The sequence below is a fragment of the Aureobasidium subglaciale genome (genome assembly GCF_000721755.1).
Source record: "Aureobasidium subglaciale EXF-2481 unplaced genomic scaffold scaffold_50, whole genome shotgun sequence".
Taxonomy (NCBI): Eukaryota; Fungi; Ascomycota; class Dothideomycetes; order Dothideales; family Saccotheciaceae; genus Aureobasidium; species Aureobasidium subglaciale.
The window spans coordinates 1-25,059 of record NW_013566945.1 but is presented as its reverse complement, the minus strand read 5'-3'; the positions used below and the strand labels follow the sequence as shown (position 1 = coordinate 25,059).

The following is a 25,059-nucleotide window of genomic DNA, read 5'->3' as shown; positions in this document are numbered from 1 at the left end:
ATGCTCGAACATACTCCTGAGATGCTCATGCGGGTATCGGAAAGGTTTCCCATCACTCGTTGATGGAATTCCCTTAGAGCTTGTCGTAGTAGTTCTCGTATCCGGGAACCTCGGGCTTGAGACCCTTGCGCTTGCGCATGTCCTCGGTGACTTGACCGGGGAGGGTGGTCTTGTCCAGGGGAGAACCACCGGGGAGGACCTGCCAATGGTCGAAGACCAACTGGGGGAAGGCCTGACCGGAGGTGGCGGCGCGGAGATCTGCGTTGAAACCGAAGGACTCCTTGACGGGAAGGTAAGCCTTGATGTTGAACAGGGGAGTTCCGGGACGCTGGGCCTCCTCGAAGACGTGACCACGACGACGGGTAAGGACAGAGTAGATACCACCCATGGCCTGCTCGGGGACCTGGATCTCGACCAAGAAGACGGGCTCGAGAAGAGCGGGGTCTGAGAGGAGGACCGAGGCGTAGAGGACACGACGAGCGGTAGGGATGACCTGACCACCACCTCTGTGGATGGCATCGGCGTGGAGGGTGACATCCTGGATGTTGAAGCGGACGGAGCGCATGGGCTCCTCGGCAACGGGACCTTCCTTGGTAGCCCACTGGAAACCGGAAACAACGGAATCCTTGATTTCGTTGAGGTACTGGACAGCCTTGGTCTGGTCAACCAACAAGTTGGCACCGTTGGTGTCGGGACCGAAGCACCAAATCTTACGGGCATCAGTGACGTCCCAACCGAAGTCATCGGCGAGGATACGGGCACGAGCCTTAAGATCGTCACGGGGAGCGATCTTGCCGGCCTCAATGGCGAGCGAAACCTCCTCGGAAAGGGGCTGGGCGGTCATGTAGATACGGTTGTGCTTGTTGGGGGACTTAGACAGGGCAGTCATGGTTGAGTCACCGGCAACGGTCTCACGGTACTGGACGACAGGGTCCGAGATACGGAGAGGAACACCAGCGTGGTCCTCCTCGAGATCCTTCAAGCAAATCTCGAGATGGAGCTCACCGGCACCAGCAACAACGTGCTCACCGGAGGGGGTGATGAAGGTCAGGACACAAGGGTCAGACTTGGACAGACGCTTAAGACCCTCGACAAGCTTGGGCAGATCGTTGGCGTTCTTGACCTCGACGGAGCGCTGGACAACGGGGGAGACAGAGAACTTCATGACCTTCATGTTGTGGGCAGTCTCAGAGGTGGTGAGAGTACCAGACTTGAGCAAGAACTGATCAATACCGACGAGACCAAGAATGTTACCGGCGGGAACATCCTCAATGGGCTCGGTGTAACGACCCATCATGAGAATGGTGCGCTGGACGGACTTGACGAACAGGTCGTCCTTCTTGCCAGGGGTGTAGTTGGGGCCCTGGATGCGGACCTTGAGACCGGAACGGACGGTACCGGCGAAGACACGACCGAAGGCGTAGAAACGACCCTTGTCGGAGGTGGGGACCATCTTGGAGACGTAAAGCATGAGAACACCCTTGGGGTCACAGTCGCGGATGGCGATAGCGGCCTCATCATCAGGGGGACCCTCGTAGAGAGTCTCCATACGGTACTTCTGGGCAGTGGCGGGCGAAGGAAGGTGGAGAACCATCATCTCAAGAAGAGCGTCAGCGGCAGGAAGGAACTTGCGCATGACGGTCTTGAGGAGCTGCTTCTGCTGGAGCTCCTTCTCGTCAGCGGTGAGCTTGATGTCGAGCTTCTCGCAAAGCTTGAAGACCTCCTCGTTCTTGGCGTTCATGACGGAAGAGAAGATGCGGAAGATGGGGTCAAGGACGAACTGGTTGAAGGCACGCTCGGAGTCGTCACCAGCAACCTTGGTCCACTTCTTGGTCTTTGCGTTGAAGAAGTTGTCGCCCCACAGACGGTCCATCATCTTGTTCTTGTCGACACCGAACTTCTTGGCGTAACGACCGGCGAACTGACGGATGGTGAAGGCCCAACCGTGGAGACCGGAACCGAAGGCAACGGTACCCTTCTCGGGGTAAACCTGGACATCACCGAGGACTTTGTCGAAGTAGGTCGAGATGACGACGTTGACGGACTCGATGACACGAGAGAAGTTCTGGTAAAGATCCTCCTTGGAGAGCTGGAGCTCGAGGAGAGCACGATCGACCTTGTTGATGATGACAACGGGCTTGATACGCTCACCAAGAGCCTGACGAAGGACGGTCTCGGTCTGGACACAGACACCCTCGATGGTGTCGACGACAACGAGAGCACCATCGGTGACACGGAGAGCAGCGGTAACTTCAGATGAGAAATCAACGTGACCAGGCGAGTCGATCAAGTTGATCAAGAACTCGTTCTTCTCGGTCTTGACGGGAATGTCCTTGAGGTCCTCCTCGTCCAAAAGCTGGGCGAAAAGGGAGATGGCGGTGGACTTGATGGTGACACCACGCTCCTGCTCGTCGGGACGAGTGTCGGTGAAACGGGCCTCACCAGCCTTGGCCGATGAGATAATACCGGCACGCTGAACAAGGGAGTCGGTAAGAGTCGACTTTCCGTGATCGACTGCGACAGTTGTCAGTTGATGTTCAGTGTAGGCGTTCATTGTCTGTGGAGCTTACCGTGGGCAATAACGGACATGTTACGGATGTTGATGGGGCTGCGCGCTTGTCAGTACTCTACTCGGACCTGCTTGTCATAGCGATTGTGCGAACCTATCCATCAAGCCGCGGATCTGATTGTTGCATTAGTCTTCCGTTCGATGCGCAAAGTCTTGTGTGATGTATAGCTTACCTCCTCAACGGTGAATCTGACCATGTTGGCGGTATTGTATGGGTATCTTCTTAAAAAGTTTTATGTGTCGGTCCCCGCTCTCAATAGTGCGTCAAGCACTTGTAAATGTGTAAATTGAAAGAGAGCCTGCCTGTGAGAGAAGAATGTGAGCGATCGAGTTAACCCAGGCGACGGCGATGGTAGAGGCTGACCTGAGACGAGGCGATGGAGTCGATGAGGGGGGAAAGAGAGAGGGAAGGAGAGCTCGCTTTGTCTGCGTGGGAGGAGACACCGATTTTTGACGAGTGGGGTGTGCGAGCGCGCTAGTGCCAAGTGGCGGCAAGCCGATTGGAAAGAGAAAAAATCGTCGACTTGACAAGAAGCACGGTCCGTGCTCAGTTATACGCCGATTGACCTATTCGCGATACACCATGACCATTGCGGTGACCGGACGTAGACACTCGATGAGACAATTCCAGCATGTGATTACAGCTCATGTATCGCGAAGGAATATCGATCACTCGGACAGCTCAAAAAAGCTACCTAAGCTCACTATAGCTTCTTCTTCAAGCTTGCCTGGCATGCAGTCCTCACCTGGAGAAGCAACATCCAAACTCTACTTTCACCGAGCTCACCGAGCTTCGACCAGGACACCGCACCTATTGATGTGGCAAACTCTCTTTTTCATCTCAGTCTCCACCAATTGACCCGAGATTCGACCTTCAACTGTTACTGTACGAGTATTATTCCATGCTGTTCGTGTTCATCTAGTGCGACGAACGTGTACTTCAGCCCTCGCAAGCTTGCCGAGCTTTGCTGCCCAACGAAGATCGACGGCTGGGCCCGTTGTGAGGCCAACCGCTTGCTACTCGCCACTTGATTATGAGTAGTGATAACAGCACAAGGAACTGACCGATACTCGTATCGACATCCCTTGTCCTGAACCACAATGTCTTGTCTATTGCAGCAACAGAAGGCGCTTGATGGAAATACACAGAGTCGAAGTCCTGAGATAGCTGTACTATCAGACCATCTGTGGTCAGCCTTCGCACTTGAAGCAATGAAGGAGAGGTGTGCAAGAGCAAACATGAGCCTTAGAGTGAAAATTGAGGCACCTGAAGCTCTCATTGTGATTAAAAAGAATGTACAGACCTATAGACAAGAAAAACTCAAAGAATATATGTGTTGCATGAGCTGGCTTCATTCATCCTGACCCTCCTCAGGATGATCCCAAAATTCTCTCGTAGGCGTCCTCGACCTCCTTTGCGACTTCCAAAAGCGTGACGATCACGACTTGATGCGTGACATTAGGCAGCCTCTCTCTGTGCAAACCAATCCACTCGAGCGGTGGAGTTGCTTCACCCATATCCCTCAGCTGCGGTGTCTCAATGATGGGAGGCTCAAGCGCCGTGTATTCAAATCTCGATTGTGGCATATTCACAACAGCAGTAATCTTGCCTTGCTGCTGTTCACTGCTACCGTCAGTCATGGTAATGTGGTCCTTCGTCAACAGCTTGTTCTCGGGTTCGTCGGCTCTGATCTTGACTGCGGATTCGGGAAGTGGTTTGCCTAGCCTGGACGCAAGGCTGCGAGAGTGTGTTTCCCACATGCCTCGGATGAAGCTGATGCGTGAGTAGTTCCAGCCGACATCAACCTTACCTTCGAACAAGCTCTTGAAGATGAAATCGATGTTGTTGTCTTGAGGCTGCTGCCATGTTTGCATCGAGGCAATGACCTTGGGTACCCGAAGGATGATACCGCCTTTAGCTCCTGTAGCACTGCTTATTACATCATCGATAGAGACGTCTCCAAGTGTCTTGGGTACTCCGACTCGTTTGACTTGAGCAAGCGCCACTTGCAGCTGACCTAGAGTCATGCCGAGGTTACTGTGGACGCGTTCATCTTCCAATCCTACGGCAAAGCGTGCTTGAATTTCGGATGCCTCCATCTTCAAGATTTGGTTGTCAAAGAAGGTACTCGGGAATGCACCGAAGCAGACAGACTTCAGCATGACCATGACATCAGTGTGAAGCGTGATTGGGAACTTGCTCTTGCTTCTCTCGGTCGTATGTCTTCTTATTAGTGCATGCGGTGGAGGTCCTGATTTGGGCTCCGGTTGTATCTGTGCTACTGAACGTCGCCTCAACTGCTTGTCCAGGTCGACCATTGATTGCCTATATGCTGTCTGCTTTTCTTGGACTAGACGGTCGAAAGCCTGGTACAGACCTACAGCTTGAGCTGGACTAGTTGCAGTACAGAAGACGTACACCTTCTCACCCTCAAGAATAGCTTTCAAGCGATCAGGAGCGTGCGGACCGTCTCTCACATTATACATGAGGAAATTGAAAGCCTCAATATCTGCGAATGCGAATGGCTGATAATCCAAAGCGCTCTTAGCCGAAATCTTGCCAAAGCCAATCGCAGCTTGAATCAGAGGAGCCTTGTGCACTTGTCGATCAGCACTTGGCCACTCGATTGAGGTTCGCACAGACACGTCGCTCAATTCCACAAAGCCGCTCATGCGACCAGTACTATTGATGCTGACCTCATCCACACCTATACAGAGGTCTTGCTTCCAGGTCGAAGACTTCTTTGATGACGCCCAGAGGTTCTTGATACACAATGAGGATTTGCCAATACTTTGTCCCAGATCGAGGTCAACGGCGAGCTCAGCGACAGTGACAGTGGCATTCCAGGGGAACGCTGCAGCGGCACTGACTTGCTGATACCTCTGCACGACCATCTTGTCAGGCTCCTGATGCGAAGGCTCGGCTGACATTGCACTCGTGTCTCGTAGCTCTGGTGGGAACCAAATCTCACGGAACAAGAGCAGATCTTGAATCTGGCGGACATTCAACGCAGTCCTGGTGGGAGAAACCTTGAGTACCATTGACACACCGCTGGAGCCGCCAGTCAAGTGTCTGCTGTTCATGAGCGACATGGAAATGGACTCCATGTCGAAGCTGAACGTTGACTCGCGGGAATACACATGTTGTACGGAAGCACCGAGCTTGGTCACTGTGGCTGACAAAGCAAAGAAGTGTCCAAAATGATGCGAGTTGATAGTGCTCATGGTGATGTAGATGTCCTCAATCTGCGCCTTTGCATTGACACGAGCAAGAGGTTGGCAACTCAGACCAAATTCTTGTTTGCAGATACGCAGTCCCAGATTAAGTTTCATCTGACCTATGAATTGACTTGGATCAGTGGTAAGTAAGGAGTCGTCTTCCTGAAGTCTTTGAAGCTTCAGGGCTTGTTCCTCGGCGATCTTGGGAGTAGATGGGGTCTTGCGCTCTTCTTCACCGTGTCTCACAACCTCTTTGATGCCGTGCGTGATCTGAAGGATGATAGGCACTAGCTCGGGATAAACCGTATTGCTCGAACCGTCAACCTTAATCTCACCATTCAGTATCTGCTCTTTGTCTGGCAGATTCGAGTATTCTACTTTGATAGCGATGCCTGGGGCTCTAAGCGACGTTGCGATATTATCCTGCGAAGCGTGGCTGTTGGCACGATTACGTTTGTAAGGTAGATCGACATGTGCTGGGCGAAGGGGAGTGCTGGACTGAGTCGGCGCATCACCCTGGATGTAGAACAAAGCGCCCTTGAAGTTGACGTCAGCCTGGACTGAAGCCAGACGCTTATCACCGAACGGACTAGCTCGTGGCGTTGATTTACTGTCCATTGGAGTCGTATCGGTCTGCCAGCTCAACTTCGCGGCGCGGTATTGATCAACAGCAGCAGAGATTGATTTCTGCAACATGCTGACAGGGACGACAAACTTTGAGTCCAGGCGTATATCGAGAGCTTGACCTGCAGCTTGACACGCGATTCGAACACCATCCTTGCCACTTTCGTACCTGACCGTGAAAACGACTTCAGGTAGCAGAGCTGAGTTTTCAGATCTCTCAAAGGCTTTGTGATGTTTAGGAACGACCTGAACTTGAAGATCTTGAATAGACAAGCGAGCTTCGTTCTGTCTCTGTATAGCGAGATGTATGCGTGAGAACGAGACTTCCAGATCTTGTGGCTTTTGATCACCCGCAGTGGATCGGTTTCGGATGACGACCCAGATGATGCGAATCTTGCGCAGATCAAGAGAAAAGTCGAGTAGAGCAGGTCTCGTGGATGGCACTTCGGTCACAGACTCTTCTTCTTCTTCTTTGATCGAGCCCGGAGCAGGTGGAGGCAGATATTTTCGTCGCTTGTCTCGGGAGTGTCGCAATCTTCTGAGGTACTCCACTTCTCTGGAAAGATCGAGATCCAAGATCTTACGGTGAACATGTGTTACAATGTCCACAATAGTTGAGGCCGTGTCAGCGTAGAGGAACACATCGAAAGACTCACTACGTGCTTTGATATCTCTTGTGATTGGTCCAGACACAGGTTCTTGTGTGCAACAATCCACTGCGACACTGACAGTGACATGACCACAGGGACGACGCTTCCCGTCCTCGATAAGTGTCAGGACAGCGCCGATGTCCTGGATCTTACCGTGAATGTCGGGGAAAGCGTCACTCGCTTGACGAGTCTTGTTTGTCACAGCTGCTTGTACAGCTCCGACACCCAGGGTCAACTCCGCACGAGCCTTGCCGGCCGTTAGCACAGGAGCGAGAGCCACAATCTTGAAGCCAGCTAAAGTCGTATTCACATCATAGATAATAACTCGACTTTGTTCAGCCACAGCTTTGGCCGGCTTTTCGTCCTTTGCTAAAGTCTTTGTAACTCTCTGGCGCAGATCTGACACTTGATCTCTGATTGCCTCTAGGACGTCCTGCACCTCGGGCCTGTTCATAATTGTTAAGACACTCTGAACAGCGGAGGCTTCCAAAAGTACTTCTTCCATGATTCCAGTGAAATTGATGTTGACTTTTTCCTCCGTAAATTCAAGATTGAGAGTGCTGCTAGCGGGAGGGGTGTTAAAAACTGCCCTCTGTCTCTTTGATCCGTCCTCCTTGCGGATAAGAGCTTGCTCCATAGTCCCCAGATGGAGCTCAATAGACCAGGCAGGGTTCGATCCTGACATAGGGCGGACGCGAAGATTCGCTGTATCGCCTCGTACTGACAGATTTAGTGCTTTGAGCAACGCGACATTCAACGAGAATGAGCCAGCCAAGAAAGCCACATTCAGTTTCAATTCGCGCTCTGGCTTGGGCGGGCCTTTGGTGGCGACGCTTTTCTCTTGCTCTTTTTGAACATGTTTTTGAAAGCGCTGGATATAAGCCACTTCATCGACCAGCAATTGATCAACAACTTCGAGCAGTCCTAATGTCTCCTGCTCGAGTGAGATATGCAGTTGTTCATATGAGCCTCCGACATTCACCGCGGTTGTGTACTCTCGAATCGTCTTTTTCACGTCGATGTATATGCTTGGCGATACTAGATCGGTCCTCCAAATTCTCTGCTCTGGACCGTGCAGTTCGGTAAAAGCCTTCCTGGCTGAGATGAGCAGACTGATGCATTCACCATAGTCTTGAGAGGCTTTGTCAGATCCGATCAATGACATCTTGAGGTTGTTGCATGTGGACACATGTCTCAGGTTGACCGTTTTTAGCTCAATACTACCTTCGTCGGTAGACAAAACCACGTGGAAATCTTGTCTGAAGGAGAGCTCGTCCAGTGCTTGTTTCTCTACTGGCTCTGGTAAAGTGTCTAGCGTATGACTGACTTGCTCAAAGTAAATGTCGATGAAAGCATCCGCTTGTTCCAGAATATCCCAGTTGAGTCGAAGCACTGACGCTGCAGTGTGGGCTTGGAAGACAGTTTTAGATCTTAGATTCTCCTCCACTAGCATGAGCCCGGATGGTAAGCTAGGAGGTATGACCGTAACACCGATGGAGAGAGTGCCCAGAGAAACCTCGCTAGACGATTTCTCTGACTCGACAGCAATACGTACGACCCCAGCACGTAAGGTTAGGTCGAGTGGCTCGATGTCTTCTTCCGGAATCTTAGCTTCGATATCACCAAGCAAAAGTTTGAAGACTTGAGTCTGCTCCACATTTGGTATATCCCAGCTGCACCACGCCGCCCAAGTTTCGAGAATAGAAGACGTCTTCTTGAGAGAGTCGGTACCGTCCGAAAGCTGTTGCTCCAATGCAACACGACTTTCGTCCGAGAGACACTCGTAGATGTGTCGAAATCGAGCAACAATTTTCCATGACTCTTGGTTGCGGAAGTGGTCTGGGAACGCGCGGAGAACGTAGGTCATACGCGAAAGGTATGGTGGGTCAGTAGACACGTCCGCGTGCTCAGTAAGATAGTCGGTCAGATTTCTCAGTCTCGCTTTAGCGCCAATCTCAACTGCATCGGCTTGCTTCTGGATCTTTGTGCCAATAGCCGCATATCTAGAGAACACAGACGCCAGATAGTCCGCTTGATTGCCTGAGATGACACCGAGTAGATCTTTGAACGAGACATGTACTGACTTGGACTTTGACAAAACCATCCAGATTAGAACATCGTCAAAACCAAGTCGAATGGCGTAATCGGACTTTGTGATCTTCTCCAAGGGATTCGAAAATTTGGCAAGCGCCGAGTCTAGAGTCAAGTGCATTGTCACAGCAGACCCAGTCTCGGTGTCCGGAATAGGTTTCGTCCGAAGCGTCATATTGAGGTGACTCAAGCCAACGTCTAATTGATCTTGTACCGGCACGGCTGTGGTTCGACTTGTGTCAAGCTTCTGGTCGTTGAACAGCTTAGCATCGATGCTAGGCACCACCAGATTCAGCTCAGTGATGCCACGACGGCTCTTTTTTTGGTCTTGGACTTGTTGCACTCTTCCCATTACATCCATCTGGAAAGTGTCAATCACATCTTCCGACCGTGTTGGCTGAAGAGCTGTGACAATGTTCACAATGGTCTCGCTGATGCGTGGTTCAACATAGATCCGTATACCTGGAATCATACGGATCAAGAATGTTTGTTGGTCTAGATTTCCATCTGGGTCTAGGTTGATACTCCAATCGCTCTGCGACGAAGTTTCTGAAAGGTCATCCGCTTCATCTACTATCGTTGAGAACTGCGGCACTTTGCTCAGGTCGGCGTCGACATCGAGACTTTGAGGGTCTGGTACAGAAAACGGACTCCACAAACCCACAGTACCCAAAGGCTGGGCAGTTTCCGATTTTGAATAATACATTGAAGGACGAGCCTGTTGCACATCATCTAAATCTCCTTCTGGAAGAGCTTTCTGAGTAGGGATGGGATTGACAGAAGAGCTTGAGCTGATCGACGACTCGATTGAGCCATCGGCCGCAAATTCTAATTCTGGCGGTCCTCTACGAAGCGGATCGGGTAAATTGGGCAGCCTCATAGAAGGTGTGTCAGTGAAAGTGTTTCCTCCGTCCGTGTGTGCTTCGAGTTGGTTCTGTCCAGCTTGATCTCCGTAGTCCGTTATCAGGAATCTAGCTCTGCTAGTCCTGGCATCTTGTCTCCGTATGTGATCTTGTTGCTTTTCGCGCTCGGCACTGAAGTGTGCTTTTCTTTGAACCATGGTCATATCAAGGCTGGTTTGAAGGTATGCAATGCAGCTCGCAGGTTTCACGTCAGCGCGAGATCCTCGATGAGCCATAGAGTCTGATTCAACGCATGTTGCGGTGATATTTGGGATGTGAAGATGTAGACGAGAAGAGAAGAGACTGTCAGCTCGGTCGTTCTGATTGAGTGTAATAGGGTCCGAACAGAGTCGTATTGCAGACTTGCCTTCGTTGAGCCAGAGACATATGGAACCTGTCTTGAGGCGCAGAAAAACAGCTTCCGGAATCTCCGCAGTCTGTGCCAGGGGCAAGGCGTTTTCAAAATCGTCAAGTGCAAAAGCCACAGCTCGTCCGGCTTTGGCTAGATGTTTCATGAAGTCAAGAGAGCACTCACCCGAAACGTTGCCGAGGCTGACATCCCAGTTTGAAACATAGGCAGGTTCTGTAGGAGGCAGTCCGAAGAGCCGATGGCCTGTGACCATCGCGCTATCAAGTATGATTTGCGGCGAAGAATCATCAAAAGTATCCTCGTCATTGAGCATACCAGACCAAGAAACCGAGACTGGGCTGACGTCCACTGCAAGATCGAGGTAATAATTGGCGACGCGGAGGTCCATCGAAGCGATAGGCAACTCGACCTTGATATAGGTCTCCGCTGAGTAGAGATTTGCAGGCAGCAGAATGACAGGATGCTCAGCAGTAATGCATAGTACCACGTCTAAATCATTGGCAGGTCTGAATGCGAACCTACCGACCATGTTGATCTCCGCATTGGCGGCATCTGATCCAGCATTCTGATATTCCTCTAGTGTTTTGAAATGCAAGAACTCTCCGAAATAATTTTCTTTGACATTCACAAACATGCGTACCAGATACCCAAAAGCTTGAAGATTCAAGTCGGTTCCGCAAATGTCCATTTGCAGCATATCGGTCAAGCCTGGCGATTGTTCCACGAAGAAGGTATGACTTCCACCCAGAGTCAATTTCTTCAATGTCGCAAGTCGCTTCTGTCGTAAGAGACTGTGCAAAGTGATGCGCGGAGGGTTACTGATGTCAAGTGACAAGTCTTTGGCAAGTACATCGAACTTGATACTATTCTGGGCCGGCCTGTACTGGTCGAGAGGTATTTCCAATGTAGCGTGAAGCTTCTCACCATCCAGAACTAAGAAGTTATTGTCCTCTAGATCCGAAGGGTCATTGACAATGTTGGCATCGTTTGCGTTGAGGAAAAGCTTGAAGTTTTTGAAGTTGATGTCCAAGGAATACACGAATGGGACGAAAGTGTAGAAATCCGGAGGCGGACCCATGCCCCAATCAGCGATCAAGTCGGTTAACAGAAACAAATGATCACGCAAAATGTAAAGATCAAGACCATCACAATGGATCTTGAAGACCCATTTACGGAGGGCGTTCCATCGCAGAGGATTTGAGAGGTCTCCTTCCAGCAGCAGATTGCCTGCCTTCCACAACATAGCGTGGTTGACACTGGAAGATATCTCGGTGCCCTTCACGTCCAGGCTCAGGGAATTATGGTAACCATCCTGACGAGCGTACATGTCCATTGCGTAATTGATAGTGGTATCAGCAGCGACTTTGACATCCATCCAGCCAAATGGACGAATGTCGGCGCCTGTGGTCTGCGGTTCCTTTTTGAACCACTTTTTAGTTCCTTTACCACGTCGCTTGCGTACACCAGCGTCAGTTGTCTTTTGCGTGCGGTGTCCTTCAGCGCGACCCTGCCACTTCCAATCTTTGGATGCCTCTCGTGTGGGAATACGAAGAGTGATCTCGCTCTCCAAGCAAAAGAACAGCTTGAACACGGTCGCAACTCTGTTTTGGTCGACAGCGAGACGCTGTGCAGGAACAGCGTCGTGGTACGAGGTAGGAAAGAAGATATTCTGTAATGTCATTCGTTGCCTATCAGCCCACGGACCGTAATGGACTGTGGCACCATCGACTGATAGGTTTAAGCCATATTCTGGTGCAACGGGACCATTCATTTCGTCGAACAGGCCTGATTGACCAGTGATTTGTGATTGTGAGACTTTTCCAGGAACGTCCCAGTAAAAGGTCATGCTCGCCTTCTTCACGTCTGCGACATTTGAGAACCTGGCGTATTCAACATCGTCCCACTCATTGTGCTCGTTTCCTGTTTCATCCAGGTAACGAGCCAAACCTTGCCACTGCGCTTCGCCAGGCAGCTTCGAAGAGTCATTATCGAGAATCTCATCATCGCTAAGAAGCGACGCGGTCCTGATCGAGCGTTTAGAACTGCGATGCCATGTGAACAACCACTTGAGGGCATGCGCTATGGCGCGCGAGATCTTACCCATCCTACGAATCGGATGCAAGCCGAAGAGACCGCGACCTTTCTTTGCTTTGGGATCTTCATCCTTGTCCAGACGTGCAGCTGCCTGCATCTGAGACATCTGATAGTCCGTGTTCGGCTTAAGTGCTACGTTAATATCGTGAAAGTCGAAATTGAACAAGAGCTTGTAAAGATCCAAAGCACCAGACTCATCTGCGTCGATCCTGCCACTCGCGTTTTCCAACTTGGCGGTGAGTATGCTTTGAGAGAAGTCATTACCGACAGCAGCAGCGGCCTTCTTGCACTCAATCTGAATGGGGAATATTCTCAAGAAGGCTGGAATGGCACTTTCGTGAGTTGTGGTCCTAGTTGTGGTCCTGCTTGCAGTTTCGGCCAGGAGAGACTCGCCATTGCTACTCGGGGTGTCTTGACGATTGAGATCATCTGCAGAAGGCACCTCCTTTGTAGTCTCATCGCTAGATACGTTGGCGCTTGGATAGCTTGGGTCTTTTGTGCGCGCCTTGTTCTGGAGGTTGTTGATGATGTTGTCGTAAACCGGACTCTGGTTGTACAGGAAGGCCTCGACACCGGAGACTTTGACGAGGATACGACAAGGGAGATTCTTTTGGCGATCCCCACCAGCAGCTTCGGCCTTTCCCATGCTCTTACTCCTAGGTCTGGTCTTCTCATGCGAACCATCTGAGCTGGCGTGATCACTTTCGGCTGCATTGTGGCGTTGGTGGAGTTTCTGCACGATCAGAGGGTCTTGGACTTGTCGCAACCAGTACCGCCAGGTGATGTGGCCATCATGGACAAAGACGGTCTGATTCTGGCCATGATAGCGAATGGACTTGAAGAAAAGGCGACCTCCTAATGGCGAGATCTGGAACGAAGTGATGTCGATATAGGCGCGATATTTATGCCAGGTCCAGGCACGAATCGCATAGGATATGATTGTCGAAACGGTGCGATTGAAGTAGAAGATGAAGAAGAGGGCCAGGATTCCACAGACAATCAGGTCGACGAGAAACAGCCCGTTGAAGCCTCCTTCCTGACCCAAGGGCTGCGCTGTGAGGCCGTTGCTTGCCATGTTCGCTCAGCCGAGTGAAGGACTATCATGTTGCGACGGTGAGAGACATGCGGTCAAGGGAAAGGGCGTCCTTGGGAAGTTGCGATGCGAGTTTCATGTGCGCCCGAAATGTTTAATGATCAGGAAGGAACGCGACGGGCCCCGGCCCCGCCAAGGCGATCGTCATTGCGGTGAGCATTGAGCGCGTGCCTTCCCCACGGGAGACAGTTTAACTTTCACCGTTCGCATGACGGCCTTTCCAGGCACGCATGTCCCAAAAGCCTGCCTATCTCGCCCTCGACGCCTCATAGCCATGTTCTGTCCGGAGACTTAGACTCGCCAACATGGAGTACGATATGCGAGCAACCTCTGCCGCTCCCGTCTTCGTCATGGGCAAAGAATCCAACAATAGCGGAGGCACAGGCAGTCGCTTTGCCCGCGCCGTCACCATCGTTGCTGGTGTCGCTGCTCTGGTCGCTACCATCTTGACCTTTCTGTACCTTCTCCAGCTATCTCGTAATAAGCTCAACTGCTGACAGTCTATCCGCAGATCAACATGGCTTCAAAGGTATGCCCTGTCGCAACTAGCCCTGGCCGTCAACCCAGCACTGACTCGACTAGCAAAAACTATCGCAAGCCGCTGCTTCAGCGCTATGTTATTCGCATCCTGATCATGTTCGTTCACCCTGCTTCTCCTCCTCCTTCTCCTCCTCCTTCTCCTCCTCCTCCTCCTTCTTCCTTTGCTCATCTTTGTCAGGGTACCCATCTACTCTGCGTCGTCATGGGCTAGTCTGGTCTCCCTCAAGGCTGCCTTCTGGATTGGTCCCTTCCGCGATGTCTACGAAGCCTTTACTCTCTATGCCTTCTTCCAACTCCTGATCAACTTCCTCGGCGGCGAACGATCCCTTATCATCATGATGCATGGCCGAGCACCTGTCGCGCATCTCTGGCCCATGAACCATTGCCTACCCAAGGTCGACATCTCGGACCCTCATACCTTCTTGACAATCAAACGTGGTATTCTACAGTATGCATGGATCAAACCTGTGCTTGCCACTTCGACCATCATCATGAAGGCTACCGATACCTACCAGGAAGGATATATCGGCCTTACATCAGGTTACCTGTGGAGTGGCATCATATACAACGTCAGCATCACCCTTAGTCTGTACGCCCTCGCCTTGTTCTGGGTCTGCATGTCCCAGGATCTCAAACCCTTCCGCCCCATGCCCAAATTCTTGTGTATCAAGGGAATCATCTTTGCCTCTTACTGGCAGGGGTTCTTCCTGTCTATCCTCGTCTGGTTGGGCGCAATTCCCGATGTCAACTCACAATACTCGGCAGATAACGTCGCTGCTGCCATCCAGGATGCTGCCATTTGTTTTGAGATGCCCATCTTCGCCATAGCGCATTGGTACGCCTTCTCTTGGCACGACTATGCCGATAAGACCATCTCAGATGCTCGTATGCCTGTCAAATTTGCTTTGAGAGACGCTTTTGGCCCTCGCGACTTGATCGAGGATGCCAAGGAGACCTTCTACGGCACCAAGTACGAGTACAGATACTTTGACGCCGAAGACAATGTAATTGCACACGAGCAGTCAGCTTCGCGTGCTGCCAGAATGAGGGAAGGCATGCGTTATGGAAGAGGCGGCAAGGGTAAATACTGGCTACCCGAGAGAGGTCATGCGGATGCAAACACGCCTCTCTTGGGCGGAAACAGTCGCGCTCGTACCATGAGTCCTGGAGGTGGCAAGTCCCCTTCTCCACATGGCTCGTTCCGATATGGTGCACAATCACCTCCTGAAGAACCTGAGTTGGACGCCGAAGAAGAGTCGCTCTATAGCAGCGCGAGAGCGCTGGAGTTTGGTGATTGGAACGTGAGTTTGAACTCAAAGACAAAACATGCCTAAGCACCATCTAACGAAAACAGTACCCTGTGATCAATACGCACTACGCCAATAGCGATGATAGGATGCGCGCTGAACCGGACATCATCACTGCCTCTACTAATCGTCAACTTTTGCAACCGGGTAGCAAGAACTATCGCGAAAGACGAAAGAGTCAGATCCACAAGATTCAGGAAAATGCTCACCAAGGCAAGCACCGTGATAGTCGCGGTAGTGGCAGTAGCAGTCGATCCAAGGCCAAGTCATCGATACCCATCATTGGCAGTCTGTTGCGACATGAGTCGTCCGAGTCTGCAGTGACGGTGAAGTCACACAATAGCCAATTGGTCGACCTCATTGTGGAGGATCACCAAGCAGAAGAGGTTGAGCGTGTCAGAGCGCGCAAAGAAGGTGGACCTGGATGGAATGAAGTGGAGCAGAAGCATTTTGTGTAGGTCGCATTGGCTCATGCATCCTGAACAAGACTGACAAAGCTGCAGCAAGACATATCCCGACGACGACAGTGCTCGAGAAGAAGTTCGCGAGGGCTACAATCCCGATCGTCTCGATCATGTTGACGATGATGAAGCGCATAATCTGAACCAGCCATTCACAGTTGGTGATTATGACGAGGATGAAGAATCTCAAGACGAGCTGGGACAGGATCAGCCTTGGGACAAGCGTGATCATTCGAGCAACGTCACGTCGCCGCAGCCAGAGTATGGTAGTTTCAACGACGAGAGGTCAGCATGGGGAGGACGATAGTGTACGATATGAAGCATAACATTTTATTCACGGCAAAACTCTTCCCATGTCGCATCACCGTTTGAGACAACTCCTCCATTCTATCTGACAGTTTGCGATACTATACCGATTCACAACAAGATTGCTGTACATGTTCGCATGGCATATTGCAGTGACATTCTGTGCGCCGAACAGACTCTGCTCTCGAGTCTGGATCTGCACGTCTTCCGAGCACTACTCCACACAGAGTCACAATAGGCTGAGTAGGTAGTTGTAGAAAGCTTTTGTTCATGGTTTCCCTAAACCAAGGTGAATATCGAGCGAGAAACCCAATAAAGGGCACGCGCACCCTGATATCTCCCATGATCCATCCATCAACATTTCTTCTTCCGTATCTGGCTTGTTTTCTTTCTCTTCTCCCTTCATCTTATACTAGATTAGCGACAAGCTTAGATCATAAGTCTCTCGACCTTGTCCTTGAGAGCGCGGATCTGGCCCATGAGGTCGGAAGCCTCGTTGGTGGTGATGGAGGCAGCGATGACGGCGCGAGAAACACCGCAAGCACGGCCGAGAGCCATCTTGGAGGGAACGTAGATGTAGGCGACCTTTTTAGAAACAGCAAAGTCAGCATAAAAGATCAACAAGGAGTGAGAGAAAGAGAAAGAGAGAGAGTGTGTGTGAAAAGGTAAGGAGTTGCAAAACTCACGTTCTTGTCCTCACAGAGAAGGGGAATGTGGAGGAGAATGGCCAGAGGAGCAGTGTCGGCGGCGAGGATGATGACCTCGGCGACACCGCGGTTGAGGGTCTTTGTGGCCTCGTTGGCACCCTTCTTCAACTGACGGTAGTGGGAAGCTTGCTGGACCAGGTCGAGGATGTTCTGGGTCAGGGCGGCGTCGGCGACGGGCCAAGCGGCGGAGTCGTTCTGCGACATTGTGTTTGGAGGTGGTAGTTGTTTTTGGTGGAGGGAGTCGTAAATATGGCTCGCCCGAGGGTTCCTTGCGGTTTGCTCGCCCGGGGTTCACGGCCGAAAGAGATGAGGGGGTGATGGGACGAAAAAAGTCGTGAGTTTGTTGGAAGAGGGAAAGAATTGTGAAGCTCTGGAAGATTTTGTTCAAGACGTGTTCGGCAGGGCTCTCTCGGTGACGGGCTTGGCGTGGGTAGGGCTGCTCGGATGGCTAGCGTGGTCAGGGCTGGGCCGAGAGAGCCAGGGCCACCTTCACATGTTTAGACCTGACAGTTTACACCTGACAGCTTGCGTCTTTCGCATCATCATACAATCCTAACCATGGTACGTTCAGAGAATACATATGAAGTGAAAGACAGATGATTGACTAGAGTGAATACAGAACTCGCTCTTCAACTCTGCACTGCGGCAGTCCAACTCGATTCGCAAAGACCTCGATGCCTATGCCGAATCAGCGACCAGCTCCCCAGCTCTCCAAGGCCAACTCACCACCTCCCTCACCTCCTTCACCCGCACACTAGACGACTATGCAAAATCAGCCCAACAAGAACTCGTTCCCGAAAAGGCCTCCAAAGCTCAAGACCGCCTCACAAACTTCCGCGCCGAACTCCTCGACTATCGCAGTCGGTTTGCGCTGCTGAAACAAGAGCATGAAGAGACACTGCACCAGAACAATCGTCATGACTTGATGGGTCACCGTCGTCCGCGTGGCGCAAACGCAACACCAGAGAACCCATACGCAGATGCCGCCATGGCAAGCTCCGCGCGCGACGGCGGCGCAAACCCACTCTTCCGCACCCGCGACGGCTTCGTAAACACCCCCACCGCTGGCTCCTCCTCAAATCCCTACTCCAGCTACCAATCCCCCTACGCTCTCTCCACAGACTCTGGCGACCAGGCACGAGAAAACCACGCCTTGCGCGAGCAAAACTTCTTTACCTCTACCAACGCAACACTGGACGAGTATTTGGAGCGAGGACGTGCAGTGTTGGGCGATTTGGGGGAGCAGAGGGACATTTTGAAGAATACGCAGAGGAAGCTGTATAGTGTTGCTAATACACTCGGCATCTCGGGAGATACGATTCGCATGGTGGAGAGGAGGGCTAAGCAGGACAAGTGGATTTTCTGGGCGGGCGTGGTTGTTTTTGTCGTGTTTGTTTATCTTGTGCTCAAGTGGTTGCGGTGAATTGCATCCTTTGAGATCGAGCTTGATGGACTTGTCAGATTAGCGAGGCGCTTGGTTCAAAAAGGTGTTTTGCTTGCTCCGTTTTAGTGATCGGCACTGAGGCTCTGGTTGCCAATCTATCGGGTCGATTTATATTCCAACTTCACATCCAAGTCGATACTCACATCCCCGAAGACCAACTTGATAAGGCAAGCATCTGTCTCTACGTTACAAATGCTCAGAAGTGAATCCACAACAACAAAGCCATGGACGAAACTATGACGTTCACGGTATGCGACCAGCTTGGCAACATTAGTTGAGATGGGAAAGCTTAAACCGCGATGGCCAGACGCAACCTTCGATCGGCATAGATCGAACAGTCGCACGCGTTCCTGCACATGTGCTCCTACTTGACCGACTCGGCCTACTAACGCGACTTGATTGAGTTGCGATAGGCTTCAGCGATACCATGACAGACCATGGCCTTGAAGCCTCTCCGCAACCTTGGGACCGTCAAGCAGACACGCTGATCGACTTTATCGCCTACGACGACCGTCCTACCTTGCTACTCGACACATCCACTCGCCGTATCCGCTTCTGCAACATCGCTCTTGATTCCCTGCTCGAAGCAACAAACTGCCGCGACAGGCTGCAGGAGTGGGCTGCGAGTCTGTACCATGTCGCAAAGCACTCGACGGGCGAGCCAACCGACCTGGGCGAATTTGCTGGAGAGGCATGGCTGGGAAAGAGCATGGGAACGTCCTTGAGGACTGTCTTTTGTCGCTGGGCTCCTGCGTCCACTACAAACACAGCCAACGCTGCAACACTGGACAAACTCCACATACAGTCTGAATCTCCTCCGGACCGCAACCACGCTACTCCGCTGGGAAGCCAGAAGCTCACTGATATGCACATGGGATGGTTGGAGCCAAAGGATGATCCATGGATGTCCTACGTCAGGAACTACCCCTTTGAGAAGACTGCTCTAGGTCCCATTTCTTCCTGGCACCCGCAACTGCGCAGAGCTGTGCAGAGAATGATGGTGTGCCCGGATACCCGCATCCTCTACTGGGGTGACAAGCACGCCATGATCTACAACGAAGCCGCCATACCCATTGTGGGAAAGCAACATCCATGTCTGGGAATGCCCTTGGCCGACACCTGGGGACAAGTCATGTACGATCAGATCGACGCTACCATCAAGGCAGTTGTCACTTCTGGAAAGGCATTTCAAATGAGGAATATCATGTTTGAGATGCAGAGAGACGGCTTCCCAGAACAAACGTGGCATCACTTCTATCAACTTCCCGTTGTCGATGCACACGATCGCTATCTTGGCTGTGTCTGCGAGTTTGCAGAGAACACCACCGCTGTTGTTCAGGAAAGTAGAGCCGCTGTCCTCGATGCTTGGATCAAGACTGGAGCTAGCGGCACTACCCTGAACCAAGTTTGGTCCGCTGCTGTAGATTCGCTCAGCAAGACACCGATAGATATCCTGGCCGGTTGCATCTACTCCGTCTCTACCGACTTTGGAGGCTCACAGTTTTCTGGAAGTTCTTCTGAAACCCCCGAACCATCGATGATTCCAAAAGACTATATCCTCCAGACTTCCTTTGGACTGTCGAGTATCGAGAACCATCCGCCTCAATCTTTGCTCAAAATCCTGCACACAGCGCCGAGTTTTGAGAAGCTGCTGGTTCTAAGAACGGATGACGACTCGCTTCCTACTGACCTTCGATGGACTACTTCTGATCAAGTCTCGATAAACGCTGTCTGCATTTTGCCCATCACAGACCTGAACAATCGACGACTTGCTATTGGAGTGTTCGGTATGAATCCAAAAAGACCACTAGATGAAGGAAGCAGGTCGTACGTCGCAGGTGTGGGCGATATGCTTCGAAAAAGTGCCATCTTCGTTACCCTGCCCGAGGAGCAAAGGAGAAACGAAGAGATCACATCAGCACTGTCTGATAGATTACAAGTGGCTCTTTTGGAGGCAGAGAAACAAGAGGAGACGTATGCACGTATGGCCAAGCAGGCTCCGATAGGCATGTATATGCTGCGACCTGATGGATACCCCATCTCTGTCAATGACGCATACCTAGAACTGCACGGCGTCTCGCGAGCTCAGTTCTACAAAAACGCAGATGAAGGTCTTGGTTGGACTCCGACGATATACCCTGACGATGCAGAGCTCGTCACCAGCATGTGGCTAGATACTATTGGAGGCAGAAAACCCGTGCAAGCCGAGATACGCCTCAAAGCGCCCTCGGGTGTTCGTTGGGTAGAATCAATGTCGTATGCCGAGCGAGATGATGCCGGTAGCGTGACCTCGGTGCGAGGCTGGCTTCTTGACGTCAGTCCAAGAAAGATGAACGAGCGTCTTGTGAATGAGAAGCTTGAGGATGCGCTTGAGACAAAGCGTGCCACAGAGACCTTCCTCGACATGCTATCTCACGAGATGAGAAACCCTCTGTCGAGTATCCTACAGTTGGCAGATGGCATTATGTCTCTGCTCAAGGAGTCGCTCGCGTCTGACACTATTGAGCCTCTGACAGACTCCGCTCAGACTATTACGCTGTGTGCTAGACACATGAAGACCATTATCGGTGTGCCCAAACGACTTCTCATATTCTGAACGCAATGCTGACAATCAAACAGATGAAGTACTTACCTTCTCGAAGCTGGACTCGAATCTCCTTGTGCTGAGTTTAGAAAGAGCACGTGTCCCGACCATCATTGATACCGCTCTCAAGATGTTTGAAAAGGAGATTGAACATGCCAAAATCACGGCTAGCATCAATGTTGATCAGAGCTATACTGATCTAGGCCTTGACTATGTTCTAGTAGACCCCAGTCGTCTTTTACAGGTGGTCAGTCACAACTTCTCGCCTCTCCAGAATACTTGAGCACAGCAGCTAACAACCTCCCAGATCATCAACTTTATATCCAACAGCGTCAAGTTCACCAAGTTTGAGAAGGAGCGAAAGATCAGAATCAATCTCGCTGCTTCTGCGACCAAGCCTACGGAAAAAGACTTTGGTATCGCATTCTTGGCTCCGCGTAAGGATCTCAGCAAAGACTCTTCTTTGCCTACTACACCTGTCTCATCTGTGCCAGAGTGGAATCTTGGAGAGGAGGTATACATCTATGTCGGTGTTGAAGACACTGGACGAGGTCTCACGGAAGATGAATGTAAAGTCTTGTTCCAAAGATTCGCTCAAGGTAAATGATTCCCCCTCAAATGCAATCTCACGAAGCAAACGCTGACAAACTCAAAGCTTCTCCCAAGACCTACAAGACCTATGGTGGAAGTGGTCTGGGTCTGTTCATCAGTCGCGGTTTGTCCGAACTCCAAGGCGGACAAATCGGTGTAAAGAGTACAGCAGGAGTTGGCTCGACCTTTGCCTTCTTCATAAAGACCCGCCGGACTGACCCGCCTAGACCTGCTTCTCGAGCAGAATCGGTAGCTTCGACAGAGGCATTGACTGATGTGCATCACCTGCCTCACCATGAGGGGAAGCAAGATGTTCAGGTACTCACGCTTTCTAGTGTGGCAGAGGAAAGCAGTATCTCAGTCAAAGATCTACACATACTTGTCTGTGAAGACAATGCCATCAACCAAAAGGTGCGAATTTCACTACCACCCAAAAAATTCAAGACTTGAAAATTGACGTTATCTCCACAGGTCATAGCACAACAACTCCGCCGTCTAGGCTGCCACACCGTCCACGTCGCCGACGACGGTCTAGCAGCCCTGACCTTCCTCTCCACCACCACCTTCGCCTCTCCGCAATCCACCATCCCTCTATCTCTTATCCTCATGGACGTCGAAATGCCAGTCATGGATGGCCTAGGCGCCGTCCGTCGCATTCGCGCCATGGAGGGCAAGGGAGAAATCTCCAGACATGTCCCTGTCATTGCGATTACGGCGAATGCAAGACAGGAACAAGTGGCTACGGCTCTGGAGGCGGGGATGGATGAGGTTGTCACGAAGCCGTTTTTGGTGAGGGAGTTGGTGCCGAGGATGGTGGCGCTTGTGCAGAGGTATGCTTCTGGTGGGGGATGAAGAAGGTGCCTTTGTCACACGCAACCTTATGACATTTGGAACGTGCGAGATTGCATAATCGTGGGGATTCAAGATGCTTTTCGATGACTTGAGCAGCTCTGTCCATCTGCGACTCTTCGGTTCTGGCTACTCTTATACCAAACTTGTTGGACGAGGTATCACGAGCACGAATACTGGACTGTCTCTCTCTCTCTCTCTCTCTCTCTCTCTCTCTCTCTCTCTCTCTCTCAACACTTGAGCCGACCATCTACGCCCATGACCTTGAGCCGAACCTTCCAAGGCATCCCGTCTACACGCCGCACTTCCGACACCCAATGCACAAGCCACGATGTATCACCCATGCACAAAAGCCTCCAAGCCAGGTACCGAATTCCGCCCGTGCCCACGCCTCTCGTTACAACACCAACGTCCGATACAAAAGCCCGACAATTACGTATGGACCAAGTGCTAGTGCAGGTGCGAAGCCGGAGAAGGAGTAAACCCATCTGGGCAGAGGGCTGTGAAACCACTACATGCACAGTTTCACCCCCCCCCCCCCCCCCAACAAAAGTCGTGGAAAGACATGCTCAGAAACATCGGGCTCGGTTTTTATGAGATCCTTTGATGGAAAAAGATGGCAAGGAGACAGCAGAGCGGCAGGTCAACATCACGGTTCGTCGTTTAGTTTGTCTCTCCTCTACCATACTGTGGAAGGGAAGGTGTAACGAAGTACCGCGTGGTATACCATTCCCTTCCTACCTCTCTATCGCGAGAGCGATGAGGTGAAGGGTAATGGATACATCAACCTCCCAGAGCAGATATCAAGACGGAAGAAGAAGAAGCCTATAAAACAGACAAACACACAGCCACCATTACTCCTTGAATAGAGTTTGGAAAATGGCACACCACTGCGCTGTTTCTTCACGGTACGAAAACTTCTCTCTCCTTGAAGGGAGACGAAATGTATGGTTTTATGCGGGTACAGAGAGATAGATATAAGAGGTGCTTCTAGAATTATGTCAACCGCATCTTCTCCATCTTCTCTATTCGTCTATAATGTGATACGCGCTGTCAGGCACACGAACCATGATGTGAAAGGGGGATAGACGAGGGGACATGGGCGAGAGCAGCGCAAATCTCCAACAAGAGACATGTAGACGCGAGAGGCACGTGTAGAAATACGTACGTGACATCTCCTCCATTCCACTCCATCTGTCGGTAGCATACCGCTCCGCACTCATTCACACGTATCGCCCCTCAAGAGGGAACAGACAAGAAACCAGGTACGTAAAGAAACGGCAAGGCCCACGTCCATTGTGACGATAAGCTATTCCAATATTCCACAGTATACCTTCGATTTAGTCAACTATGATTCCTAATCATAACTGCTCACCTTATCACACACACACCACCTTGAAAACACCAAGATAAAAAGAGGAGAGGGCAAAAGGAAAGGAAAAATAAATTAACGACCACCAAGGGTCACTCCTCAAGAAAAGAAGGAAAGAAGAGGAGAGTGTGTGGGTATCGAAAAAGAAAGAAAAAAGAAGAAAAAACTCCAGCAAAACTCCAAAAACCAAAACTCCAAAACCCAGAACCCAGAATCCAGAGAAAAAGAAGAAACCACATTCTTCAAGACGATTGTTGTCCATGACGAAAAAGGTCACTGACAGCGATCAATACAGTCCGAGCTCCATGCGCATCTTGAGGATCATCAGACGAAGTCCAGGGGATCCACCGGCATCGTCGTTGTTGTTATTGTTGTTGTTGTTGTTGTTGCCGTGCTGACCAGGGGGAGTAGAGGGGCCAATGATCTCGTTATCTTCTTCCTCCTCTCCAGCCTCGGCATCATCGTCCCCGTCCTCGTCTTGAGTGATAGCATCGGCTTCGTCACTGCTCAGACCGTAGAGGTCGTCGTCTTCGCCAAAGTCGAGGACGGTGTCCTCCTCCTCAGCATCTTCTTCGTCTTCGTGGTCGTCGGCAGCAGGACCAACCTGGCCCTGTCCAGGTGCAAGGGGACCAGCCACGCCTTGACCCAAAGCAGGGGGGTTGACCTGTGCCAAAGCAGGAAGCGGGGCAGGGGCAGCGACGATCGGGGCAGGCATGGGGGCAGGGTTGGCACCACCGCCAAGCTGACCACCGGTAGGGGCAGCAACTCCCTGAGTGGCAGGAAGAGGGCCAGGACGAGTACAGAGAGCTACCTCTTGGTCGAGGACTGTGTTGAGCTGGCTATTGTTTGCCCACCCGGCTGCAGGGTGGTTAGATCCGCGGATGTGCAGCTCCACCTTCTCCCTACAAGCGATTGTCAGACATGAATTTTGGAGTATGAGTTTTAAGATCGTGCTAAAGTCATACCTTCTTTCGGCACAATGGCGGCAGGCGGTACACTCGAAGGGTCCAAAGCCATGATGGCCGCCCAAATGGGTCTTGATCAAGCCCTTGACGGCGCTCGAATAGGTACAGCGGGTGCACAGGAAGTGGACCATGGTTGTTGATGGAGAATTTGGTGACCTGGTGCTGTTGTTGTTGTTGCTGTTGCTGCTGTTGCTGTTGCGGTTGTTGCTGTTGCTGTTGTTGCTGCTGCTGTTGCTGTTGCTGTTGCTGTTGCTGTTGCTGTTGCTGTTGCTGTTGCTGTTGCTGTTGCTGTTGCTGTTGCTGTTGCTGTTGCTGTTGCTG

At 51.4% G+C, this 25,059-nt stretch overlaps 7 protein-coding genes across 7 annotated transcripts; 3 read left to right on the top strand and 4 right to left on the bottom strand.

The window, feature by feature from the left end:
• Nucleotides 1-73: 73 nt before the first annotated feature.
• Nucleotides 74-2,766, bottom strand: AUEXF2481DRAFT_71794 (uncharacterized protein; the record flags this gene model as incomplete). The annotated part of the gene is made up of 4 exons (XM_013483231.1): nt 74-2,514; nt 2,571-2,608; nt 2,664-2,683; nt 2,743-2,766. The coding sequence occupies 4 exons, from the start codon at nt 2,764-2,766 to the stop codon at nt 74-76; spliced, it is 2,523 nt and encodes an 840-aa protein (XP_013338685.1).
• Nucleotides 2,767-3,940: 1,174 nt separating this feature from the next.
• AUEXF2481DRAFT_48860 (uncharacterized protein) lies at nt 3,941-13,844 on the bottom strand (the record flags this gene model as incomplete). Its single annotated transcript, XM_013483230.1, has 2 exons — nt 3,941-13,572; nt 13,814-13,844. The coding sequence occupies 2 exons, from the start codon at nt 13,842-13,844 to the stop codon at nt 3,941-3,943; spliced, it is 9,663 nt and encodes a 3,220-aa protein (XP_013338684.1).
• Nucleotides 13,845-13,917: 73 nt separating this feature from the next.
• Nucleotides 13,918-16,227, top strand: AUEXF2481DRAFT_34184 (uncharacterized protein; the record flags this gene model as incomplete). Its single annotated transcript, XM_013483229.1, has 5 exons — nt 13,918-14,089; nt 14,113-14,248; nt 14,331-15,453; nt 15,507-15,913; nt 15,963-16,227. The coding sequence occupies 5 exons, from the start codon at nt 13,918-13,920 to the stop codon at nt 16,225-16,227; spliced, it is 2,103 nt and encodes a 700-aa protein (XP_013338683.1).
• Nucleotides 16,228-16,655: 428 nt separating this feature from the next.
• AUEXF2481DRAFT_71783 (uncharacterized protein) lies at nt 16,656-17,137 on the bottom strand (the record flags this gene model as incomplete). The annotated part of the gene is made up of 2 exons (XM_013483228.1): nt 16,656-16,811; nt 16,913-17,137. The coding sequence occupies 2 exons, from the start codon at nt 17,135-17,137 to the stop codon at nt 16,656-16,658; spliced, it is 381 nt and encodes a 126-aa protein (XP_013338682.1).
• Nucleotides 17,138-17,491: 354 nt separating this feature from the next.
• AUEXF2481DRAFT_48857 (uncharacterized protein) lies at nt 17,492-18,356 on the top strand (the record flags this gene model as incomplete). The annotated part of the gene is made up of 2 exons (XM_013483227.1): nt 17,492-17,494; nt 17,553-18,356. The coding sequence occupies 2 exons, from the start codon at nt 17,492-17,494 to the stop codon at nt 18,354-18,356; spliced, it is 807 nt and encodes a 268-aa protein (XP_013338681.1).
• An 892-nt stretch (nt 18,357-19,248) lies between these two features.
• Nucleotides 19,249-22,404, top strand: AUEXF2481DRAFT_71799 (uncharacterized protein; the record flags this gene model as incomplete). Its single annotated transcript, XM_013483226.1, has 5 exons — nt 19,249-20,944; nt 20,997-21,208; nt 21,269-21,560; nt 21,617-21,963; nt 22,024-22,404. The coding sequence occupies 5 exons, from the start codon at nt 19,249-19,251 to the stop codon at nt 22,402-22,404; spliced, it is 2,928 nt and encodes a 975-aa protein (XP_013338680.1).
• A 1,437-nt stretch (nt 22,405-23,841) lies between these two features.
• On the bottom strand, nt 23,842-25,059 carry AUEXF2481DRAFT_606265 (uncharacterized protein). The gene is made up of 2 exons (XM_013483225.1): nt 24,739-25,059; nt 23,842-24,675 (listed from the first exon to the last, which is right to left on the bottom strand). Exons 1-2 carry the CDS (start codon nt 24,867-24,869, stop codon nt 24,060-24,062), a joined length of 747 nt encoding a protein of 248 aa, XP_013338679.1. The 5' UTR covers nt 24,870-25,059; the 3' UTR covers nt 23,842-24,059.

What these genes read in the sequence shown, in the direction of transcription:
- AUEXF2481DRAFT_606265 (XM_013483225.1), bottom strand. Translation starts at nt 24,869, where the DNA reads ATGGTCCACTTCCTGTGCACCCGCTGTACCTATTCGAGCGCCGTCAAG. An exon ending in CGCCATTGTGCCGAAAGAAG is followed by an intron (nt 24,676 to 24,738) that starts GTATGACTTTAG and finishes AATCGCTTGTAG; the next exon opens with GGAGAAGGTGGAGCTGCACA.